Source organism: Cariama cristata, unplaced genomic scaffold (genome assembly GCF_000690535.1).
Source record: "Cariama cristata isolate BGI_N322 unplaced genomic scaffold, ASM69053v1 scaffold5005, whole genome shotgun sequence".
NCBI classification, from domain to species: Eukaryota; Metazoa; Chordata; class Aves; order Cariamiformes; family Cariamidae; genus Cariama; species Cariama cristata.
The window spans coordinates 98,582-120,285 of NW_009619125.1; the positions used below are offsets into that span (position 1 = coordinate 98,582).

The following is a 21,704-nucleotide window of genomic DNA, read 5'->3' on the forward strand; positions in this document are numbered from 1 at the left end:
GAAGCAGCTGACCAAACACCAAGCTTGCTAGGATATTTTGCAAAAAAATTATGTTCCTCAGGTCAAAAGGCCCAGTAAGCAATCATTTAAACTGAAACGGACGGTAACAAATGGCAACATTTCCCCAGATCAGGACTCAAGGAGGTATTGCTATGCTTGACCTTAAATACCTAAGTTAGCATTCCTAGGTCCTGCTTTGTAATCAGTGGCATCCGACAGACGCTTGCAGAGGCTGAATCAGAGGAGAGATGAAATTAAGTGCCCTGAAATGCCTATTCAAGGACCTCTCTCCCTTCAATCACTGAAGAGAAGTCCTGCAGAGATAAGCCTCCTTGAATATACACTAGATTTAAGTGGCCAAAGTTAAGTCAATACACATAAGAATCCCCCAAGTTATAGAACTCTAACAAAAATTTCCAGGTTTGCACATCAGAAAACTATTATTTCAAATACTGTGCCCACATGTGCTTCAAGGATCCAAAATCTGGCTCCTTCAATGTGAAGCCCCTCTTACGCCTTCCAAAGTCTTGAGTTTGGGAAAGGTCATAATAGCATGTTGAAAGACAAGGGACCTCAGATGCTGCAGCTGTAAAGACAGTTCTGCACAGCGTCAACATGCTCAGAAGCGTTGCTTCGCAAGCTGTGAACCCCAGCCATGTAATCAGAGCTGGTGGAGTCAAGAGTCTTTTCTGGTGCAAGCCATGGGCTTGCTTTTAGGAATCCAAGTGGATTTGCTCTTGCATATAAACCAGCTTTGTTGAAGTTGGCTTTCCCCCATTCATAGTGGGAAATCCATTCTCATTGGGTATAAGCATTATTATAGGTATAGGATGACTTAGAGAGATATGGCTGGCTGTGGTTCATGAATAACATCTTGCTGATGACCACCTGAATTTAAACAGACTGATGGGGAAATGAAGCAAGACCCACAGGTGAGCAACTTTTTATGTATAGTTGCCTACAGGCAGGTTAAAGACCAGTGACCTAGAGTACAGTCAAAAAACATGTCCAACATGAATTATCACTGCTAAAATCAGAAGACATTTCAAGGATGACAAAGGAGAAGGAAGAGGAGGAGGAGACTGTCCTAGGGTCAGTTCAATATTAATTTGGAGGACAAAACAGAGAACACTTACACAAAATTTGTGGATGATGGACAGTAAGCTAAGGTAATGTATGTGGCCTTTAGAGGACAGGGATAGAATTCAGAACAGCCTTAAATTGAAGGGGAGATAGAAAATCAACAAGAAGGAATTAAAGATCAGTGCAGATCATTACATGTTAGAAGAAAGGCACCAGTAAAATTCAGAGAGTGATTGGTTAGGCTGTAGTTCCTCAGGAAAGAATCCGAGGTTCAAAGCGCAGCACAGATTGATCCTATGTCAACCCAGTAAAAGGCAAGTGTCATTGAGACTGTATTAACAACGCTGACATATGTAACATCACAGCATCACAGATTTATTGAAGTTGGAGGGCATCTCTGGAGATAGTCTAGGCAAAACCTCCTGCTCAGAGCAGCATTGGCTAGAGAAAGTTTCCCAGGACCATATCCAGTTGGGTTTGGGATATCTCCAGTGATGGAGACTCCATAACCTATCTCTTGAGCAACCCGTTCCAATATTTGACCACCATCACAGTAAAAAAGTTGAAATGAAATTTCCTGCATTTCAATTTGTGCCCATTGCCTCTCATCCTGTCAACGGACACCACTGGGAAGAGTACGGATTTGTTGTACTCAGTCCCATCATCCAAGTCATTAATGAAAACGTTGAACAGTATTGGCATTGTATTTTCACATAGAAAATTCATACTTCAGACAGTCTGCACCTTTTTAACATTAGTGAAAATTCAAGGTATGTCCTTAGATAACCCATGCTGGCACATTACCCGGGTAACAGAGGCAGAGGGGAATCAGATCTCAGAAAGCTCCTGGGATAGAACAGGCTACAGGGGGATCAGAAGCAAGCAGTTACTAAGAAAGAGAGGTCTGGAATAAACTCTTACCCACATCGCCTAGAAACATACATAACCTTCACTGCTGCTGAATTACAGGGGGTGTTTTTGGTTGGTTTGTTTTTTTACAGACAACCAACCTCTGAAGTAATTATTCCATTCTGGCTGGTGCTGGAAGTTTGTGTCCAAGTTGGCATACCATGTTTTAAGAAAAATATGCACAAATTTAAGGTAATCCTAAAGAGAGCAATAAGAATTAGGAGTGTAGAAAAGATTGCTGAGAGGAAAAGTTGGAAAAAGAATCTTCAAAAAAAGAAAACTAAACAGTCTTCCAGTGTGCTAACATTCATTACAAAGAGGATGCAAAGGATGAAATTGGCTTAATTTGCAGACAGAAAGATTTAGGTTAGATGGTAGGAGGAAAAATGCATAAATATAAGGCTAGCTTTGGACTTGAGGCTACCTAGAAAGTTTAGACAGGTCAGACAAACATTTCTAACAATGATCCTGCCTCCCAGCAGAACAACAAGCTGGGGGAAACTCATGAGAACCTTTCTCTGCCTTTTATGACAGTATATTTCAAAGGCTTCTCTACCCATTCACAAGGTTTCAGAAAGGTTTACAGGATTAAACGTTTAAGAGTTAATAAAACACATTATCAATTCTACACTGTTTCTTTGTTTTTTCCCCATCCAAACAGTAATTGTTTGTGAAAGGGCTGACACTAAAGAGCAACTGCCAGGGTTCATGCAAGTTCAATTCCCATCTGATCATTTTAATGATGCTTGGTGAGAATCTGTTTTTGTGGAATTAATCTCAGTTCTTTGTTCCCTTTAGTTATTTGAATCTGCATCCAATCCCATAAGCACAGCCCTATGTCCCCAAATGAAAATGGAGATTGAAATGAAATTGGGATTGATACAGGCTTGTTCTAAGAATCCTTAATATTTTCATGATACTTATCTGAACATCTGTCCTTCCCTGTTATAGAAGGGGAGGGTTACAGCTCCAAATTCTCTTGGATGATGGTCCAAGAGCCCAAGGTGCAGAAGTCCAAATGATCAACACGCTTGGTGGTGTAGCCCAACCCAAAGATCTCTTCAAGCAGTCTGTAATAGGCACATGCCTGCTGCACTACCCTTGAAGTGCAGTAATTCTGGGGCAACAAACAGGGAAAAAAGGGGAGAAATGGATTTTGAACAAAGAGAAGAGTGCACCAGTGAGGAAGGAGCAGCAGAAGTGCAAAAATCCTGAAGGTAAATAGGTAGGGTCACATGGAACTTGGGGCTTTATGTATAGCCCACGAACAACTTCAGAGTGTCATGAGAGCTCTGGGTAGTTGAGAGCACTCTGGTGGTGTGTGAACATTTGGTAGCTGCTGGAGGCTCTCACAGCCTGCACCCTGGTTTGGTGCCCACCAGGAACTGGAGGAAATTTGGACTGAATTTCAAGCAGAGCCTCTGGTTTAGCTTCCTCCCAAAAAAGCTATCTAGATTGCCTAAGGTAAGTAGGGGCAATCAAGTGATTTGCTTCAAAATTGCACTGCTGCAAAACAAATCGGTCATCTAGACAAAGCCTAGCTCAACCTAATCTGCAATAAGGTCATCCTGTTTTTCATCTTCCCCACAGCTCCATGCTCCTGCCCCATCCACAGCTGATAGGGAGCAGCTGCTCCCTAAGGAATGGGGAGCCTGCAGCAGGGCATGGTAACATGGCCAGCAGGAAAGTGGCCTCATCAATATCTGGGCAAGGCAAGCCCAAAGATAGTAGTCAGGTTCAAGAATCCAGATCATCAGGCAAGTCTATGATGATGAGGCAGGTCCAAGATCAAGCTGAAAAATCAAGCTGCAGATCAAGGTTGCATCTAGTGACCGTTACTAGAGTCATACACAGTTTAGTGATTGCTAAGTGGGTCCACAGGGATCTGGAAGGCCCAAGAAGTAGCATAAGTCCAAGAGTGTAGCTTAAGAAATGTTTGAAGGCCCTGGGCTGATCTTGGATGGGGCTCTTGGGTCCACAGACAGCAGGTGTGGGTGGAGGTTCCACGTGAGACTTGCCAAGGCCATTAAGGCCTATTAGTGCACTCAGTGCTGACAGTTGCAGACAGGCAAGAAAATTGAGGGAGTTGATGTGACTGAAGAGCAAGGAGGTTTCTTCTCAGTTGGCACCTGATGTGTGTGCATGAGCTCTAGTGCTGACCAGAGGCAGTGGGAGTGCATCCAGGGGAAGGGGAGAATGTGGAACTGCTCAGACCAGACTTCCATCAGCCTAAGATGCCACAGAGCTGCACTTGAAGAAGTCATGTAACTAGGCAGTAGCAGATGAAAAAGGATCCATCAAAAAGTGTGCATGCTTTGATAGAAAAATGTGACCTCATCTTTCAAGAGCATTATCCTCAAAGTTTTGCCTACCAGCTTGCATGAGGAAAAATAAACCTCTCTAGATTGAAGGCCAAAGGTAAGGTTGTATGTCATTTTATCTAGTCTTCAGTCTCATTCTGAAATCTTTAAACAGTGCAAAAACCGTAAGTACTGTCAGACATCTGATGCACGAGTGAATTCAGCTCCTGTTAGTGGAACAGTCAGTACTCGTTCGGTTGGGTATGTGATTTTGTGGAGTTTGTACAAGGCAGTATTAGATTTTACATGTGTGTTTGCACCATACAAGAGCATTTTCCAAACCCACCACTCAAGCAATTTCCAATGAAGTCTGTAAATGAAACATCCATTTTGCAGCCCTTTCCAATAAGCAGCTCCTTTCTTTGCTGAGAAGTGCTATCACTTGTTTGGGTCCGCATAAAAGCCTAAAAGTGCAACCTCATGAATCATCTTTTCTACTGTGCCACTGAAAATCCTCTACCTCCATGACCTTCCATTGCCTATCTACAACCCCATCCCATAAGTAATGGTCATACACCTACAAAAAAAAGCACATTCTGGGAAGAAAAGAGCTGTCGTGTGAAACAGTGGTAAGAATTGTACTTGTACAGGAAGGCTTAGCTTCTGGTGAATAAGCCATGAGGTGGAAAAAGAGGTCGTGTAGACTCTTGCATTGCATGAAGTTTTCCTAGTCCCCAAAGCCCAGGCAGGATGCACACCTTGTTGGGAGGGATCGGTCTGGGTGACCATGCAATTGTTTCAAATATTACAGGAACATACGGCAAGAAGTGCTAAAGCCCCCTCCACATCTTCAGCAAGATTCATCAAGAAAGGGCCAAATTTTTATTCTAGGTGTGCCCACTAATATTTTTAAGAGAGGTTATTACTGGTAGATATAACTGAGAATCGCCTACTTATACTAGAAAAGTGTTGTTACAGGAATATGCACACTGCTTCTGGACAGAGGGGAGAGGGGTGAGATTTATTATATCAACTTTGTGTCTGCTAAGAGCCTTCTCATTCCAGTTGTTCTATATTACGGAAGTGCACTGAGTGCAGGGTTTTGCTGGAACAACAAAATATGTAGGTGGGGGTAAATGTCACATGCCCAAGTGGTGCAGATGCTGACGTCTTTTCATGTAATTTCTGCCCCTCCTGATGAGCGCAGAATTCGACACCTTACCCTCAGGTTCTCTTTCTACAAAGACTAAGATGGAAACAGAAAATAAGTGGCTTGTTACGTCTTCGCAGTGTTTGTGGGACTGTGGTGCCAACAACACTGATGCAAAAGGAAACCATTTTCATTAGTTGTTAAAACAGCAGAAGTTTGTTTTACTTTGGCTGCAACATCCTTCTGACTCCCACGCAGGAAGTATTAATGCAATATTCCACATAGGCAGAATATGCGCAGTTCCTAGAAGTCCAAATACAAGAAACTGTAGCCTATTTTAGAAACTACGCTGATCTTGGATTATAAAAGTGAGAGGTAGTCTGCTTTCATGTGTAACCCTAGGCTACTGTTCCTGAGTTCTTTTCTTGTCTTTGTCCCTAGACTTCCGACAATCTTTGGCAATACACGTTCTTCCAGTGTGTGCCTCACAAGGCTAATGACCAACAGCTGAAAGACTAGGAGTTACTGTTATTTCATATATTGTTATTTCATGGACAACCTCCTACACATAATAAAGGTAACTCTGAAGGGGGAAATTCATTATTACTGGTTTCTAAGTGTGCCTAGGTAAATTTTACTATGAGAAAAATAGCCACTATTCCACTCTTTCTGTTCTTTTGCATCAAACCAAATGGCTTATGAAACTGGCCACATCACTGAGATGGAGAGGGCACATTGCTTATTCACAAGAGCTTAAGATTGTTTTATTTACACTTTCATTGCTAGGGGCTGTGAAATGGAACAGAATTCTATTTACCAAATACTCTTCCTGGTGCAATAACTTAGAGGATTTCTCAATTAATACATGGAGCTTATGTATAAAAGACAAGAGGTTAAGCAACAGTGCCCAATGGACCATCTGGTGAACATTAGGGTTGTCAATAAATCACGAAAGCATCAGTTCATCAAGAAAATTCCATTTCAAACCACTGACAGAAAAAAAAAAAAAAAAGGATGGGAAAAAACTCTACTAAGTTGGTATTTTCATCTTTTATAAAACAGGAGCATTAAATAACTTTAATCTAATTTCAATTGTTTTATTGGTTTTCTTCTGATGACCACATGGCTTCACATACTGAATGTTTAGCCCTTTGTCTTGCACACAAAAGCATTATGAAATAACTTGGTGCATCATGACAGGAGAAGTTCATCTCTTTCCTCTTAGTCTTTCTCCTCACCATGGGTGATAACGTAACAGAGGTTCTTATAGTCAAGATTACCAGAGACATCTGGAGGAAAAGCAGCAAACATCTGGTTGATCTGCCAAGCAAACAGGAGGTAAGTGTTACAAACGTAGGACTGTGGGACAGCAATATGTACTGCTTTTCATTTTCAAACCAGTGCAGCTCCCTTCTGCCTTGATCCATTAACCACTATGGAAAATTCCTCCTTAGCTCCAGTAACATTGAAATAGGAATTAGGACACAACTAGTTAATACAGTCCTGATAAAATTCCAACAAGTTCGCTGTCGAAAAGAGGTGTCCCTGAAATCCAGGTAAACCCTGGCCAAATAATGTACTACAGTCTACACTCCAGTCTGTTCTTGCCACGAACCAACTCCACTCAATCTCCCCTTCTGAAAAATAAAGTCCCTCTAAATTCCTTCCAGCCAGCAGAATCCATGTTCAGTCTCACACAAACCACAAAGTCAGTACCTCATTTCAGAACGCATTTCAGATTTCAAACAAAATAACTCTCACAGAAATGGAAACCAGATCACAGTCCCCACCCAAACCCACTTGAACTCTAGTAAATTCATTGCCCAGCTCACCACAGTAAAGAACATCAAGAGATAGGCCATGCTTACACTTGGATGGAAGTCCAGAGAATCTATTTGACTTTGATTTAGCCATGGAGCTATTCAGAAGAGATGCTTTGAATTGTTCCTAATTGCTAGAGCTGGCATCAACCTTCTCTCAGTCTGGATTTCAGCTGAATTCATGCATTTAAAGAGGGGCAAATACTTATTGCTGAATAGTAGCTGGAGATGGATTCCTATTTTGAATAAAGAAGAAAGTCCTTACCTCTTCTTGACTGAACCGGTCTGCCTGTGTCATAAGCATTTCTTTGATGCTGTTCAAATAAAACCAAATAACCTGATTAAAGAGTGATAATGGCACATGACAATTCAGATGGCAAGATCCCTCCTGAAGTTGCACGAAAGAAAATCTGTGTGACCGCATAAATTAAAGCTGTTAATCCTTACATGATATTCTAAGAGATTTTCTGTGGGCACCCATCAGTGTCAATGCCTCGCTCTGCCAACTTATTTTGGTTTTGTGACATTTTATAGAGGTTTAAAATTGTTTAAGGTTATTACTCTAATTGAAATACAGCAATTTTGTATGCTTATCTTAACCTGAAATGGTAGGTTTTCTCACTTGCTGTTTAAAGTTTGGATCACTTAACAAAACCAAAAGAGAGAATATTTTCTGTAAAATCTGAGGATGAAAGGAACAGAGCATGAAATGAGAAAGAGGACTTGAAAGAGAACTCCAACAGCTATTCCAAATCATCATCTGAGAATCCCTTTATTTGCATGCAGTCATTCCCACAGGAGACTGTGAAACTGCATGAGACCTGTTGTATTTCACGGTACAATGTCTTGATCTGGAGTTACAGCACTGTAACAAGGAGCTTATCCCACACACAATCTGCATCCTATGCAATTACATCAAAGAGAATATTTTTGGGACAGACTCTCAGCTGATTTGCCCTCTGTTTTCAAACCTATTGTGGGAAGTCAGTCAAGCATGTAATTTTTTTACCTAAATTTATAGGTGAATAGAAAAGCCAGAAAGAATGATTACTGTTTCTAGACTAACCCCTTTAGATAAAATGTCTTTATGTTTCACCCAGTTACTCATGTGCTGCGGGCAGTACATGCACAATGTGCTAGAACATCCACCAGTATGAACTCAGTTATATCACATAAACATCCCTTTCACTTACACTAATAATTTCCCCTTCCTGTAGGAGAATTCCTATATTAATCTCAAAGAGTTTGTATTCACACTGAAGAGTCAGAGTTGTCTCCTTTTGTTACTACCAAAGGTATCTGTATATTTTCAGGATTTTTTCTAGATCAGTAAAACAGACTATAAACCTGTGATAACAGATGAGCAGTCTGTTGTACAAAAACAAAAACTGAAACAAGTATAGAAATCTGATTTAGTTTGTAGATCTGAAAAAAGGCTGCTTTTTGGAAGGATTTGTTGTGGGAGAGTGAGAGCAATAGCCCCTTCTGGAAACGGCCCTCTCTGCTTTTTAAAGTGAATATTTATTTCTGCTTTTTAAAGTGAACATTTAAAACTAACTATTTATAATAGAAATCATGCCTGCGTAGGAACACTTCCATATGAGCAAAATTCACCTACTGCGGATGCAGATGTTCAGGCAAAATAGTAAAGCTTCTCTTTCTCCTCCTGTACACCATACATCTTGAGTGAAAAAAGTCACACAGATAAAAGTGTAGTTTTGATGGCAAAGCTACAACTGTACTTCCTCATATCTCTGACACACATATTTTTTTCCAGTAAAAGGCTACAACAAAGACATATCCCAATTTGCATGAGAGGCATATACGCTTCTGAATCTCTTTCTTGTTGATGTGAAGTGCTTTTTTGGAAGGACAGAAAGGGAAAACTGAAAAAAGAAGTTTTTGGGTAATGAATAAGAATCTTATCCACAAGGACAAGAGTGAAAATATCCATGCAAGTTTTGGGAAATACTCTGAAGTCACAGACAGAGCTTAAGCTATTGTATGTATTTTTCTTGCATTACTTTACCATTGTCTTAGCAAAGTCTTTCTTCATCTCTTTCTCTCATATTGCTGTTTCTGTTTTGTTACCCTGGCCATTTGTTATGTGACTGCATTTTTTGAAGTCAAATTCTCAAATGACCAGCGGGTGCAAGAGTAGAGAGATCATTCTCATCAGCATAAATTGGTTATTGGATATATGTGCACTGGGGCAAACAGCATTAGCAAATGTAAATAGGAAGTGTGATCCAGGAAGGAGCTTGGTGAATAGAAGGAAGCACTTACAGCAATTTTGTCCGAAGTCACAAATAAACTACATCACAAACAGAACTGAATTAAAAAGAGATCTGGGCACTGTGTGTCTTCTGTTCACATGCTTGGAGTATTTAGAGGAAAAGAAAAGATTAAATATCTCATTATAATTTTCTGATGCACAGCCCAGTAGGCTCTGGCACACTCATAAGGAAGAAGGACTGAGTTAAGGATCTGTGCACATTTTCCATTATTTATTTTATAGGGAAACAAACACTCACAATTTCCAAAGCTAGAGATTATGCACTTTTTTCTTTGTGTATCTTGTTTTCTTTTTTAAAGACTATTTACTTCTCAAAAGAAATTTAAAAAAAAAAATCAAAGTCTTCCTGGCAAAAAAGAATATCCATTTGCCTTGACATAGGAGTCTAAATGTTATCTCTTGTCCTGGCTGACATCAGTTCCTTCTACAGTTACAAATACTTTGTTGCATTCTTATACTTCCAAAACCTTTTTTTAAATTATCTGTGAAATCTCTGGGATGTTTTGGTTTTTGACTGGGTTTGCCCTTTCTACCGTGCTGTCTTGGAGAAAAACAGGTGAGTTGAAATGAGCAGTGCTCTACAACTATGATGAGAAACATCATTAGCTCAGCCAAAGTAACCTCAAAAGGTCCAGAATGCATATAAACTCCCTGCGTCCATTTTCATCTGGTACAAATCTGAAAAGTTTTGTTGGCATCAGCATTAGACACAGTTGATGTTGGCCTGACTCTCTTTGTCCCATGAATGGCATTTAGGACTGAATCATCTAACCTTTCCAAACACTATGCCAGTTTACACCAGCTGAGAATGTGACCTACAGCATTTTCTCTTTTTGACATCATGCTATAGGAAGGATTTTATGTGTGGTATAATGATGCAGACAAACAAAGTCTGTCATTGAATTTGGAAGTAAGTTACAAACTCCTGGAGCTTCTGGAAAGGTTAGAAGACTCCATCCCAGCTACCATCAGATGGACTAAGTGAGTCATTTCCAGACTAGAGGTGAAAACACGCAGAGGGAAGAGAAATAAAAATCCCCAGAAGGATGTTAACTCCATGAACATAAAAAGAAGTTCTGATTAAAAGGTCAACATGGCTGGTTTTGGAGAGAAACATTCCAGGATTTTTTAATATGGAGAAATATTATTTATTAACATTAACTGTCATATTGAAATGGCTGTATGAGCCAACATAAAAATTATTTCAAAACCTTCAAATGTCTAAATTTTGGAAGCATATGAATAGAAGTTAAACCTCAAAGACATTCACGGAATTGATTTAATGGTTTGTTCTGTAATGATCAACATTACCCTCGGGTCTAATAAGTAAACATTATGCTCTGTTGTGGTGATGAACTAAAACAATTGTCTAATGTTAGCAGTGCAGTGGGGGTGGGGACAAGGTTGACCTTTTCCATCAAGGAAAAATAAAAGTATTTCTCTCACATCTTCATTTTGGAGTGTGATACTGCATTCCTAATTTGCCCCAAACTCCAACTGGCTTCCAGCATCCAAGGAATGTAGAACTGGACACAGAGTGACAAGCTGCAGATTTTGTATGCAGTATATCGTTACAGATAGTGGTGGGAAATATAACATTTCATGGGTTTTGTATTATCAGAAGGTTGTATTTCAAGCTTGTGATTTCACTGCCGTGTGATCTGGCCTATTTGCCAACAGGCTACATTTTATTCTGATTGTTTGAGTCACTTGTGATGTGCCCCTCTGACTCTTCTTCCCAGGCTTTTCGGATAATGTTAACTCCAAAACAATCAGGACGACTGTTCCTTCTGATTGTTTGCCACATCCACTTGTGTTTTAGTTAATTTGGAAGTTCTTTAGTGGAAAGACTCTCTTTGCTTTTATTTTGCATATTGCATACCATAATAGGACTCTCATACCCACTGGGGTACTGTCATAGAAAAGCATATTGGTAATGGAAAGAAACATTGTATGTGAATTTTGTATTTTCAACTAACTTTTGTGAGACATCAATAATTGTCATGGAAAACTCCACCTTAGAGGTTCTGGTAAGAGGTTTATTTTTCATTTACCTTATCACAACATTAGCAGAATTAATTGATGCAAATACAATTTTGTAACTCATGGTTCCCTAATAAATTTCCTATACATATTATGCCTTATAAGATCTACCTGAAATGCCTTCTGCAGTAAAAGTATAGAGTCCCAAGTTCACCAAGGAATTCAAGCATATGCATAAATCTAGGCACATAAAACATTTCACTGGAGCCATAGGTCAGACCTCTTCATCCATTGCCCTGATTTGATATCATTTATCTCATTTACCTGAGGGCCTGCTTACCCCGTTCTGGCAATGCAATGAGGATTTACATCTGTGCAATTGGCACTTAAAGTCCTTTTACCTTGCTTTGTTGGTGTAACAGGTTATGAATACAAATTAGGTCCTTCCTCCTTATTTAAAAAAAGAGCCATATTGACAATAATTGCTATATTATTAATAGTATTATTTGGTTTGGCTCCTACTATATCTAGTGGAATTTTACAGCAAATTATTGTCTAGAAACAGAAGGCTCAAACGATAAACACATAACAAGTAAAATATCCTCACAAAAACCATGTCCTGGAGTTAATTAAATTAATCACTTTTTTTAAAAGGGGACTAACTTTCCCATTTTAGTCAAGCACTCAGTGTTAGGCACCAGACATTCATTTTAATTTTACATATGGAGTTAATCTACAAAGAGTCATGTGTTGATTTATATCCAGACCTTCAAAAAAGGCTATCTAATGGCCTACATGTGATTATATTTCCGTTGCCTCTTGCAATGTCTGAAGACAATAACATCTCTTTTTATATACAAATACATTCATACAATAGTCCAGTCTTTTAACTCTGGCTTACAAAGCTAAATATTTCTCTGCCTGACAGTTCCCCTGTCTCTTAAAATACTGTGAAAAATATAGGTTTTAAGCAGTTCTTTAAACTTGTGCAATTATTATTATTATTATTATTATTATTCTTTTAAAAGGATTTGAAATAAACTTACTAGTCTGCCTTTATGTGGCCTTTTCCTTCTGGGTCGAAAATCTTAAAAGCATTCAGAATGGTTTCTTCTGGGTCCGTGCCTAAAATTAATGAAATATAATTTAGAAGCCTGGATGTATTTTTATATCTGCCGAATACTTGCTAAGTAATTGCATTCACTTGAAAACAGTGCAAAATGGAGAATTCTGCAGTTGTACGTTTGAAGACAAATGTTCCTTAAGTCGGCAGCATTTGTCATGTCAGATAAACAATAGAGGTGAATAGTTCAATGCTCAGAAGCTTAAAAATAATAACTCATATCTATTCTATGTCTGCAGGAGAGAAAACTTCCAGGAACTGGTCTCCAATATCAGTACCCAGAGGATTAGTGGCTTTCAGAAACGAAAATATAACAAACTGTTTCCCTCACTGGCTTCCTTTAATCTTGTACTGTACATGTCTTGTGAAAACACTTTTTGATGTTACTTGTTCTTCGCTATATAGAGAAGCGGTTATTTCCCTCACTAAAGGAAAAGGAGCTCATCATAAAATCAGAATGTCAATGGAATGCAATGGAAACAGGATGATCAATGTAAAATGGTGATCTGCACTTGTGTTCTGTAGTGTGCTTCCACTTAAGTGTCTCTTCATTCAGTGTCACTTGCAGAAACAGAATGGTTTAAAGCACTAGACCAGGACTCCCAGATTTTGCTCCTGCTCTTAGCCGGGCCACAGACTTTTAGTATGACTTTAGTTTCCCTCCTCCTCTGTTCCCAGCAATAAAATGATAGTAATCGTCTTCCTTTTCTTCCATCCTTTATCTGTCCCATCTATTTAGACTGGAAAAAATTTGGGTCAGGGACTAGCTTTTACAGTGCCTTAATATTGGCTGGGGTTTCTGACTGTTCTGTAATACTGCCGATTCGGAGTATGTTCACTTGCAGTCGATTTCAACCCACACCAAAGGACAGGCTATATACTCCGTTTCTAGCTATTCCCCAGTATTTCAAAGTATTACGGTGTATATATAATACAAAGAATCATTTAGAACTGTAGGAAACTAAATTTACAAGCAGGTAGACTGACCCATGGACAAAGGAAGCTACTTGGGATGTTGAAATGTTGAAAGCATGATTAAAAAAAAGGTAATAACATGAAGAACTGCAGTTTCACAGTTTGTTTCAAAGTTTGGCAGAGATAGAACCCAGTCAAGGTTCCATGCTCTAATGACTACATACACTCCTGATGCCATCTTTAGGTTTCTTTGTTTAAAAGGTTTCACAAGGATTAATAGTAGTATCTCAGTGGATATAATAGTGAATAAACCTAAGGCTATGTGGCCCGCTTCTTGCCACACATTGGCCATGTATATTTTTTTGCCAAGCTGTAGGCAATGTATTCAAACTGCAATGTATATATGATCAATACAAAGAGCATTGGTATTTAATGAGTGTTTTGATTGTCCCATGAAGAGAAATGTCTTCCAGCTCCAAGGAAAGGTCTGCATTTTAAGTAGTCACCACTGTGTGGGGGATTTTTTTTCCTTACTGTGTTTTACATTTTCTACTGTGTCATATCCTTGGACTTTGGCTTTGAAGAGAAGCAATGCAGCAGGCATTCTTTATTGATTAGCTGGTAAATAAAGTGGTTTCTTTGATGTGCGGCATCTCTGTTTTCTGTACAAATTGTATTATTCTGACTCCCTGTAGGAACAGCTCCATGTGGTTGGCATTAACATAAACCGAGTTTTGTTAGCTGTTCATCTGGCATCATAATCTCAATATACAAAGCTAAAGCTCGTCCCGAAAATCCCAGCTTCCCCTTTATGACAGAAATCAATTATAGCACAACAAATTTTACTTAGAAAGCACCTTTCACCAAATTCTCTAAGTGGTGCTTAGCTAATAAAGAGTGTTACAAAATTGCCATATCCACTTCCTCTAGCCCTTTCTCCCTTTCTAATTGCACTACAAAGGCTCTTCATCCCAATTAGTTTTGATTGGGAATGTGCAGTCTTTTGGCTCTGCTTCCTTTGCATGACAAACCCAACCAGAAGGGCATGACAAGCACAGCTGTGATTTTCCCTTCACCAAATGGAAATTAAGAAAAACCTCCTCCTCTGCTAGTCGCCAACAGGAAACCTGCGGACAAGAGGGTAATGCTTTACCATTCACCTTCCTGTGCTGGCTCTGGTTTTAGGCCACACAACTGGCAGGGCCAGACTCTTTGCCAGCTTCAGCAATCATAAGAGACAAGAGGGAACAGGGGAAAACAAGAAGAGCTCATTTCCATGCTCTGTGTGATCATAAGCACCACAAATAGACAGGAATGGGTAGCAGGGCACCCCACAAGAAATAGTCACGTATCCCAGAAGGAAGACTATGGAGAAGGGCACTACCTACTCTGCAAGATGACATCTGGAATGTAAAGGTGAAGGTACCACTGTGATCAAGACAGATTGATGTCTGGGTAATAAAATCCCCTCCTCAGTGTCAGTCTACAGTCTTCTCCATCACATCTTATGCTTCCCAGACATGCTGTGTTCCTTAGCAATAGTGTATTTCTTTCAGGATCGGCTACATTAATTGTTTCTTTCAGACCTCTCTATTTTCTATTCCAAGCGTAGAGAGCACTTCACAGAAATTGTACTCAGCAATATAAAGCCAGAGTCCAGCAGCAATACAATAAATGTTTTTAAGAAGATGGGATCAGATTTTTCCATTTTCCTGTTCATTAGTTATTTTAACAAACTTTTGGAATGTGCTTGGCTAAGGCCAGCCTTGCTTTGAAGGTCAAGGCTTTCACCTATCTCTAATGCATATAGGAAGATGACTAGAGGTTTCTCTTGGCCTCACACTCCCTCTCTTGCAGTGTCTAGCCATTAACAGTATAAGAGATATGACTAAATTACTAGCTCCCACAGCAAATGTAGTACCCCTATTTTCTGAACTCCCTACAGTGCTCCCTCTATGTTCTGTGGCAACAGGCAAAATCCCTCTCCCTTATCATTGTAAATCCACTGAGATTAGACTTCAATTTATCCAATCCATTAAGAGTTACTTAGCAAAATCTTCATCCAATGGCAAAATCACTATTGGCCTCAAGTGAAACCATGGCTGGGCCACTGGGTTACAACTAATACAGAAAATGAGGGAAGACTGTGTTACTCCTTCATGCCTTATAACTGCAAGGATGATGTGGAGGTCATGTTTGCATAATGAGCCAAAGGAGTGCAAAAAGTTTTTTTGTAGAAATACTGAAAATATTTTTAAACGAGCTAGCACTGGGAGTGATACCTCTATAGCATGAGCAATGGAATTCAGCCTAGGAACCTACTGACGGTGAATAACTCATCTGCACTGTGCTCCAGGCTGCTGCTATTTCATTACTTATTGGACCTCAACTTACCACTTTCATGTTAGCTTATGTAAGCTGAAATCACACCTTTGAATTGTCCTCTGGACCGTCCCTTAGCCTTTTCATACTTCAGCTCTGTCTGCAAAAATGGAGATCACTCCTTGCCTTTAAGCATTGTTCTGTGGATACATTATTATATTTTGCAAGGTGCTGAGATATTTCAGTGCTGAGGATCTTTGACAGATACCTCTCCAATCCCCAAAGGTACTTACCTTTCAGCTTTTCCCCAAACATAGTAAGGAAGACAGTGAAGTTAATAGGACCTGGCGCCTCCTTCACCATGTCTTCAAGCTCTTCATTCTTGACATTCAGACGACCTGCAGCAGACATCATTTTTCATAATAAATCACAAATTGTGTTTCAAAAAATGATTCCCATTCATCTCCTCCCACTGGGGACCTCAGGGCTCTGTGCAACTTTGCTAATAACACGGTAGAACACAACTCCACAATACCCTAGTGTAAAACAAATTGGCGGAGCTGGCTTTAAGATCAAAGGGTGACTGAAGGAGTAAGAAGGATAAATAATACGGACATGGCCAGCAGTGGACGAAAGAAGGGGCACTTCCAAATAAACTGGTTTTCTTTTTTGGTTTTGTTTTTGTGTTTTGTTTTTTTTTTACCTCAGGTGAAATCCAGGCCTCACTGATATTAATATGGCAGAGTTCAAAGTGACTGAAGTGAATCCAAGGTCTCAGTCTTTCCCCTCCTGTATATTGAGATGCCTTTCTGAGTAGAGGGCAGATAGATGAGTTGAGTAGTCATATCCCTTCCCCATCCTTGTGTAGTTCTATTGATGAGAATTTAGACCCTGGCAACTCTACTCAAATTGAGTGGTAATTTGCTGTGACTGTACTTTATAGGCATTGAAGGGCTTCACTGAGCAGGAAAGATACCAGAACTTGGCCTTAAGAAATAAATATTTCAAGGTAACAGTAGCTACAGGCCAAAGTTTGCAAACCTCGTTGTCACAATAAAGAGTTCAGGAGCTCCTGCTCCTTGCACTGACTCTGCTGGCGTCTGATTCCACCCCAGGGAGCACTAAAGATTATTATCAAACTCTTTTTAATACGATCCAGATGGCAAAAACCCAAATGCCTACATCACTATTCAAGCCTCAAATGTTGCAACAAGGATACAACTCCAGGTTTGGGATCATGAGCATTTTGATTTTTCCTTTCCTTGGGAAGATTTGCTTTAATCTGCTTGATAGTATCAGGATTGTGATGCGCATGGAATGGACAATATCTAATCTCATGACATGCACATTCCACCCCACATAAACGCACAACAGCCCAGAGCCTCACATGAAGTCCTCCTACTTTCGTGTGGGCAGAGGGGCAGCTAGTCCATGACAACAATGTTAATTGGTAGATATCACATGGCTCCTAGATGAAAAAGGTGCAGCCTGTGAAGCCTGGATTCAGAGGCAAATCAGAAATGCCTGGCATGGACCCCTCCTTGGGTGGGCTTTTTATGAAATAGTTGCAGGGGAGGGATCAGTGCCTTTGGAGAGCTGCCAGGTGCACAGCTCTCTTGCACCCACCAGTGAGTCCCAGAGCGCTTCATTTCGCTTCCGAAAGAGGCTGCTCAGGAGACTTTCCAGCTGGAGCTATAAAGCAAGATAGCAACTGCCATAAAGGAGGAAGATCAAACTGAACAGGTTTCCTTTTGCCTCCTGTGTACCTCATTACTTCCCCCACTGTAATTCTAATACAAACTTTTCTTAAGTGCTTGAAATTTAAGCTGCATTTCTTTTAAGTATTTAGTTATTACTACCAGTTTACCTAGTGCAGCAAATGTGTCTCTCAAGTCTGCTTTGTCAATAAAGCCGTCCCGGTTCTGATCCATGATGGTAAAAGCCTATTGGAAGAAAAAGGGAAATTATTGCCATTGCCATGTTGCACCGGACAGTGCTACAATCACATATACCAATCCTGGGGGTGGGTGGGGGGGTGTTATATTCATACTGTAAAAAAGAATATTTGACTTCCTTTGATTCATCCACATCATGCCACATCATTGCACTTTCCTCACTTTTAACACATTACTGTATCCTGGCAAGGGGCTTAATTGAACCCACCCAAACTTCTTCTTACTAAATTAATGCTCAGTGCAGTGTGCAGCTGGGCTGAAGCCAATGCTGGCAGTTCCAGCCATTCTGACCTTAACCCATAAAAGTTTGAATTAGGGAGGCTTTAGTTAGGGAGGATTTAGTCAGTGGTTATTCTGTGTGTTTTGTACCTTTCCCGTATCTCGCTCCTTTGAGCAGCTATCCTATTGTGTAAAACATTTAATTACTGTAGATATCTCTCTGCTATCAAGCTAAAGTCAATTTCATTTGGGCCTTAAAATGATCCATCATACAGAGATAGCTGAATTTTCAGAAGTACAGATAAATGTAGGTTTCATAGTATTATTTATTCAAAGTTTGTTTCCTTTTCCAATAAATTGTATCCTTCAGACTGCACTTTGTGCTCTGACAGACCTCGATGTGTTGACCTTAAATACTTCTTGTCAGGCAAAATTTCACTTTCGATAGAAAAAACCCAGTTATTTTTCTATTTTCAGCCAACACAGAATTCATGCATTCTCACCATTGTTTACCAAGCCAGCTAACTGCCCATCTATCTATTTGCCTATTTGCATGTCTCTCTATTCACTGCCATCACACTTTTAATGTTTCATTGATTTTGAAAGACTTTAATGACCTTAAATTCCCCTGGTCATACTATGGGGAATATTAGTAGAACCAGGCATGTATCTGAAGCTGGTTATCTGTCTGACATGCACATCAATACAAGAGTGTATCTTTACAATGACCAGGAGTTATTCTTACTTCAGTATTATTATGAAAGACAACATTCTCCTGAGAATACAGCTGGTCCATTGCAGCTACAGCAACTTGTGGAGTTTTAGAGTCTGCTGCTCTACAGAGTGCACTTCTTGCCATGATTGTATTATATCAGCATATCTTCATGTAGTTTTACTTCCAGTTTCTTACAAAGCCCCACTGCTCACATTCCAGTTTGCCCACGTGATTACTTGCAGCAGACATGTTCATAACCCTTCATTTAGCTGCCAAACCATCACTTTATAAAAAATTAAGCCCAACTCTTTAGAGTTGCTTTCCCTCCTTTTGGGGGGACATGCTTTAAATAGTGATCCTCACAATTTGGAAGTAAAAGAGAAGAAAATACAAAGACCAAAGCAGAGCACAGCAAGCTCAGAGAAGACAGGAAGAGTGTTAGGTATGTATTCTAATGGGTGAACTTAATATAATGTAATAACAGCAATGCTGAAACATTTTCTTGTGAGCTGGTTGAAATCTCTAGATTAAAATGTTCTGATCAAAACCAGCTTTTCAGAAATACTTGTCCTAAGTATGCAGTTTTTAGACACAACATGGTCTTGGTTTTCAGTGGACCACTCCACTGCCTCATGCTTTTGCCATTATTCTGCCACTGTCCCCCCAGAAATGCTCCTAGTATTATCTTATTTAGAGTAGATCAAACATAGCATTCTGACCAGTTCTTCTTTTTTGTTGGTACATCTTCAAACAGTAGTCCTTGGAGAAAATAAAACTAGAGGTTCGTAGGCTATGGAGAAGAGGTGGGAGAAGAGTGCTAAACATGTTCTCATTAACTGTGGGGAAAAGGTCAATGGTTTCAACTGATTTGCCTGGGCCATATTCACAATCCTTTGCATGGGTTTTTAGTCTCATTCACCACTGACCTTTAGTGATGGGAATCCTCATGAACAGTAAAGTTGAAAGCCACATGTACAAAATGAAACAGTAGCTATTTATCACATTGGAAATTGCTTTGGAGATGTGAGTTAGCAAAAAATGGGGAAAAAATGAATAATTTAAAATGACAAACCAGTGCAAAATGTGATGGTCTCACAGACATTCTAGAATGTCCACTCAGAAAAAGAGCATAAACTCATCAAACAAATTATCTGTCTTTAATATGTTTCAGCTTTTATTCCAGCCCATCAGATTTACCTCCTCACAGGCAACTGGTCAAAGAATCTACAATGCATGGTAATACCAAATTCTTTGGGAGCTGAAAGATGCTTACTTAGTTAATCTCAACATGTTGTTTCGTTTTATTGGCATTTATGGAGAAAGTTGGCTGAGGGCTTCTTGGTATTTTTGTTTCTAGTTTGTGGGCAGTATTAGAAGGGTGCAGAAGAATATTTTCTATTGCTATTGTGGAACAGCCTGGTAATTAAAGCCCTGGTTCAATAAGGCATCTCTGTTCAGGATAATACTTGAGCACGTAAGACTATTCTTATTTAAACTACCACTTAAACTTAACTTTAAACATGTGCTCAAGTGTTTTCCTGAATCAGGGCTAAAGTGGATGAGATTATAATTTTAATTTATTTTGGGGCAGGGACTTGGGGGCTTTTCAAGTAAGTCTAGAGCTTGAAACAGGAGAGGGAGGGAGGAACAGAAAGAAGTAAAGAAAGAATGAAGGAAAGAACAAACAAACACACAAGGAAAACGATACGCTAGCCAAAACCACAGAGATGATTCAGAAAACAACCGTGTGTTCTATTAAAGCAGATGGAGAATTGAATAAAGATTACAAACAAAACCTATGTTATTCATTAGCAACGACAGGAGACTATAGACAACAGCAGAATAGTGACCAACCTCTTTGAACTCCTGGATCTGGGTTTGTTCAAACATAGAGAACACATTGGAACCACCTTCTATCTTCTTCTTTGCCTTTTTTGGAGCCTGTAATACAAATAAAAACATCAAATACCTATTACTTTGTCTGTTAAGCACCCATGAAAACAAATTCCATCTGTAACAGGAGGTAAAATATACAAAGTCAAGTAATACAAGAGGATTGTGTTTTGTTATGACAAGATTTTTAATTCAATCCTACATATATATATATATGGGATAAAAAATGCTGCTTTAGTAACAGATGAGTCTCTCACTGAGGCTTTTTGCCATTCCTTTGCTCTGGCCTGGAACCTGCCAGCTCAGATAAACAAGGACAGCTTGTCACTGTGCTGCCTTTAAAAAGGTGAGGGACCTAAAGTGTGACTCTGAATATCACAGCCAGTCCACTGCTTGTTTCCCCAAGGAACTGCCTGTTCCTTGGGTAGAGTCACCTATGCCAGACCATTTGATGCACCAGACTACTCCTGCTTCTGCACTGGCTTTTCAGAGCTCGGTACTACAGGAGAAGTGATGTAAGCTTACAGTCTCACTTGGCGATGTAAGCTAGAATTCCCAACCTGCTGTTCTCAAGAAATACAAGCAATTCAGGTAAGTGGCTACAGGTACTCCTTTTTCCCAGTTCCTATGCCAGGCCAGGCAGCCAGACTCAAAATGAGGCTCTGCATGAAGACTCAGTTCAGGAACTACGAAGGGAAATTATATCATTTCCTACTCACGTAGAAATGTTTAGAAGTCTGCTCTGTCTGGAACAACACTGACTGAACAGATTCTTCCTATGCAGGAACACCTTGTACACTTTGGACAGGCTGGATCGATGGGCTGAGACCAAGAGCATTAGGTTCAACTAGAGTAAGTGCCGGGTTCTACACTTTGGCCACAAAACCCCCATGCAGCGCTACAGGCTGGGGGAAGAGTGGTTAGAAAGCGGTCAAGTGGAAAAAGACCTGGGGGTGTTGGTTGACAGCCGGCTGAACATGAACCAGCAGTGTGCCCAGGTGGCCAAGAACGTCGACAGCAT

At 39.9% G+C, this 21,704-nt stretch overlaps 1 protein-coding gene across 1 annotated transcript; it reads right to left on the bottom strand.

Moving 5' to 3' along the window:
* Positions 1 to 6,234: 6,234 nt before the first annotated feature.
* LOC104162393 (myosin regulatory light chain 2B, cardiac muscle isoform) lies at positions 6,235 to 20,731 on the bottom strand. The gene is made up of 6 exons (XM_009701108.1): positions 20,645 to 20,731; positions 17,769 to 17,844; positions 16,195 to 16,299; positions 12,588 to 12,666; positions 7,528 to 7,576; positions 6,235 to 6,762 (listed from the first exon to the last, which is right to left on the bottom strand). Exons 1-6 carry the CDS (start codon positions 20,678 to 20,680, stop codon positions 6,664 to 6,666), a joined length of 444 nt encoding a protein of 147 aa, XP_009699410.1. The 5' UTR covers positions 20,681 to 20,731; the 3' UTR covers positions 6,235 to 6,663.
* Between the last annotated feature and the right edge of the window lie 973 nt (positions 20,732 to 21,704).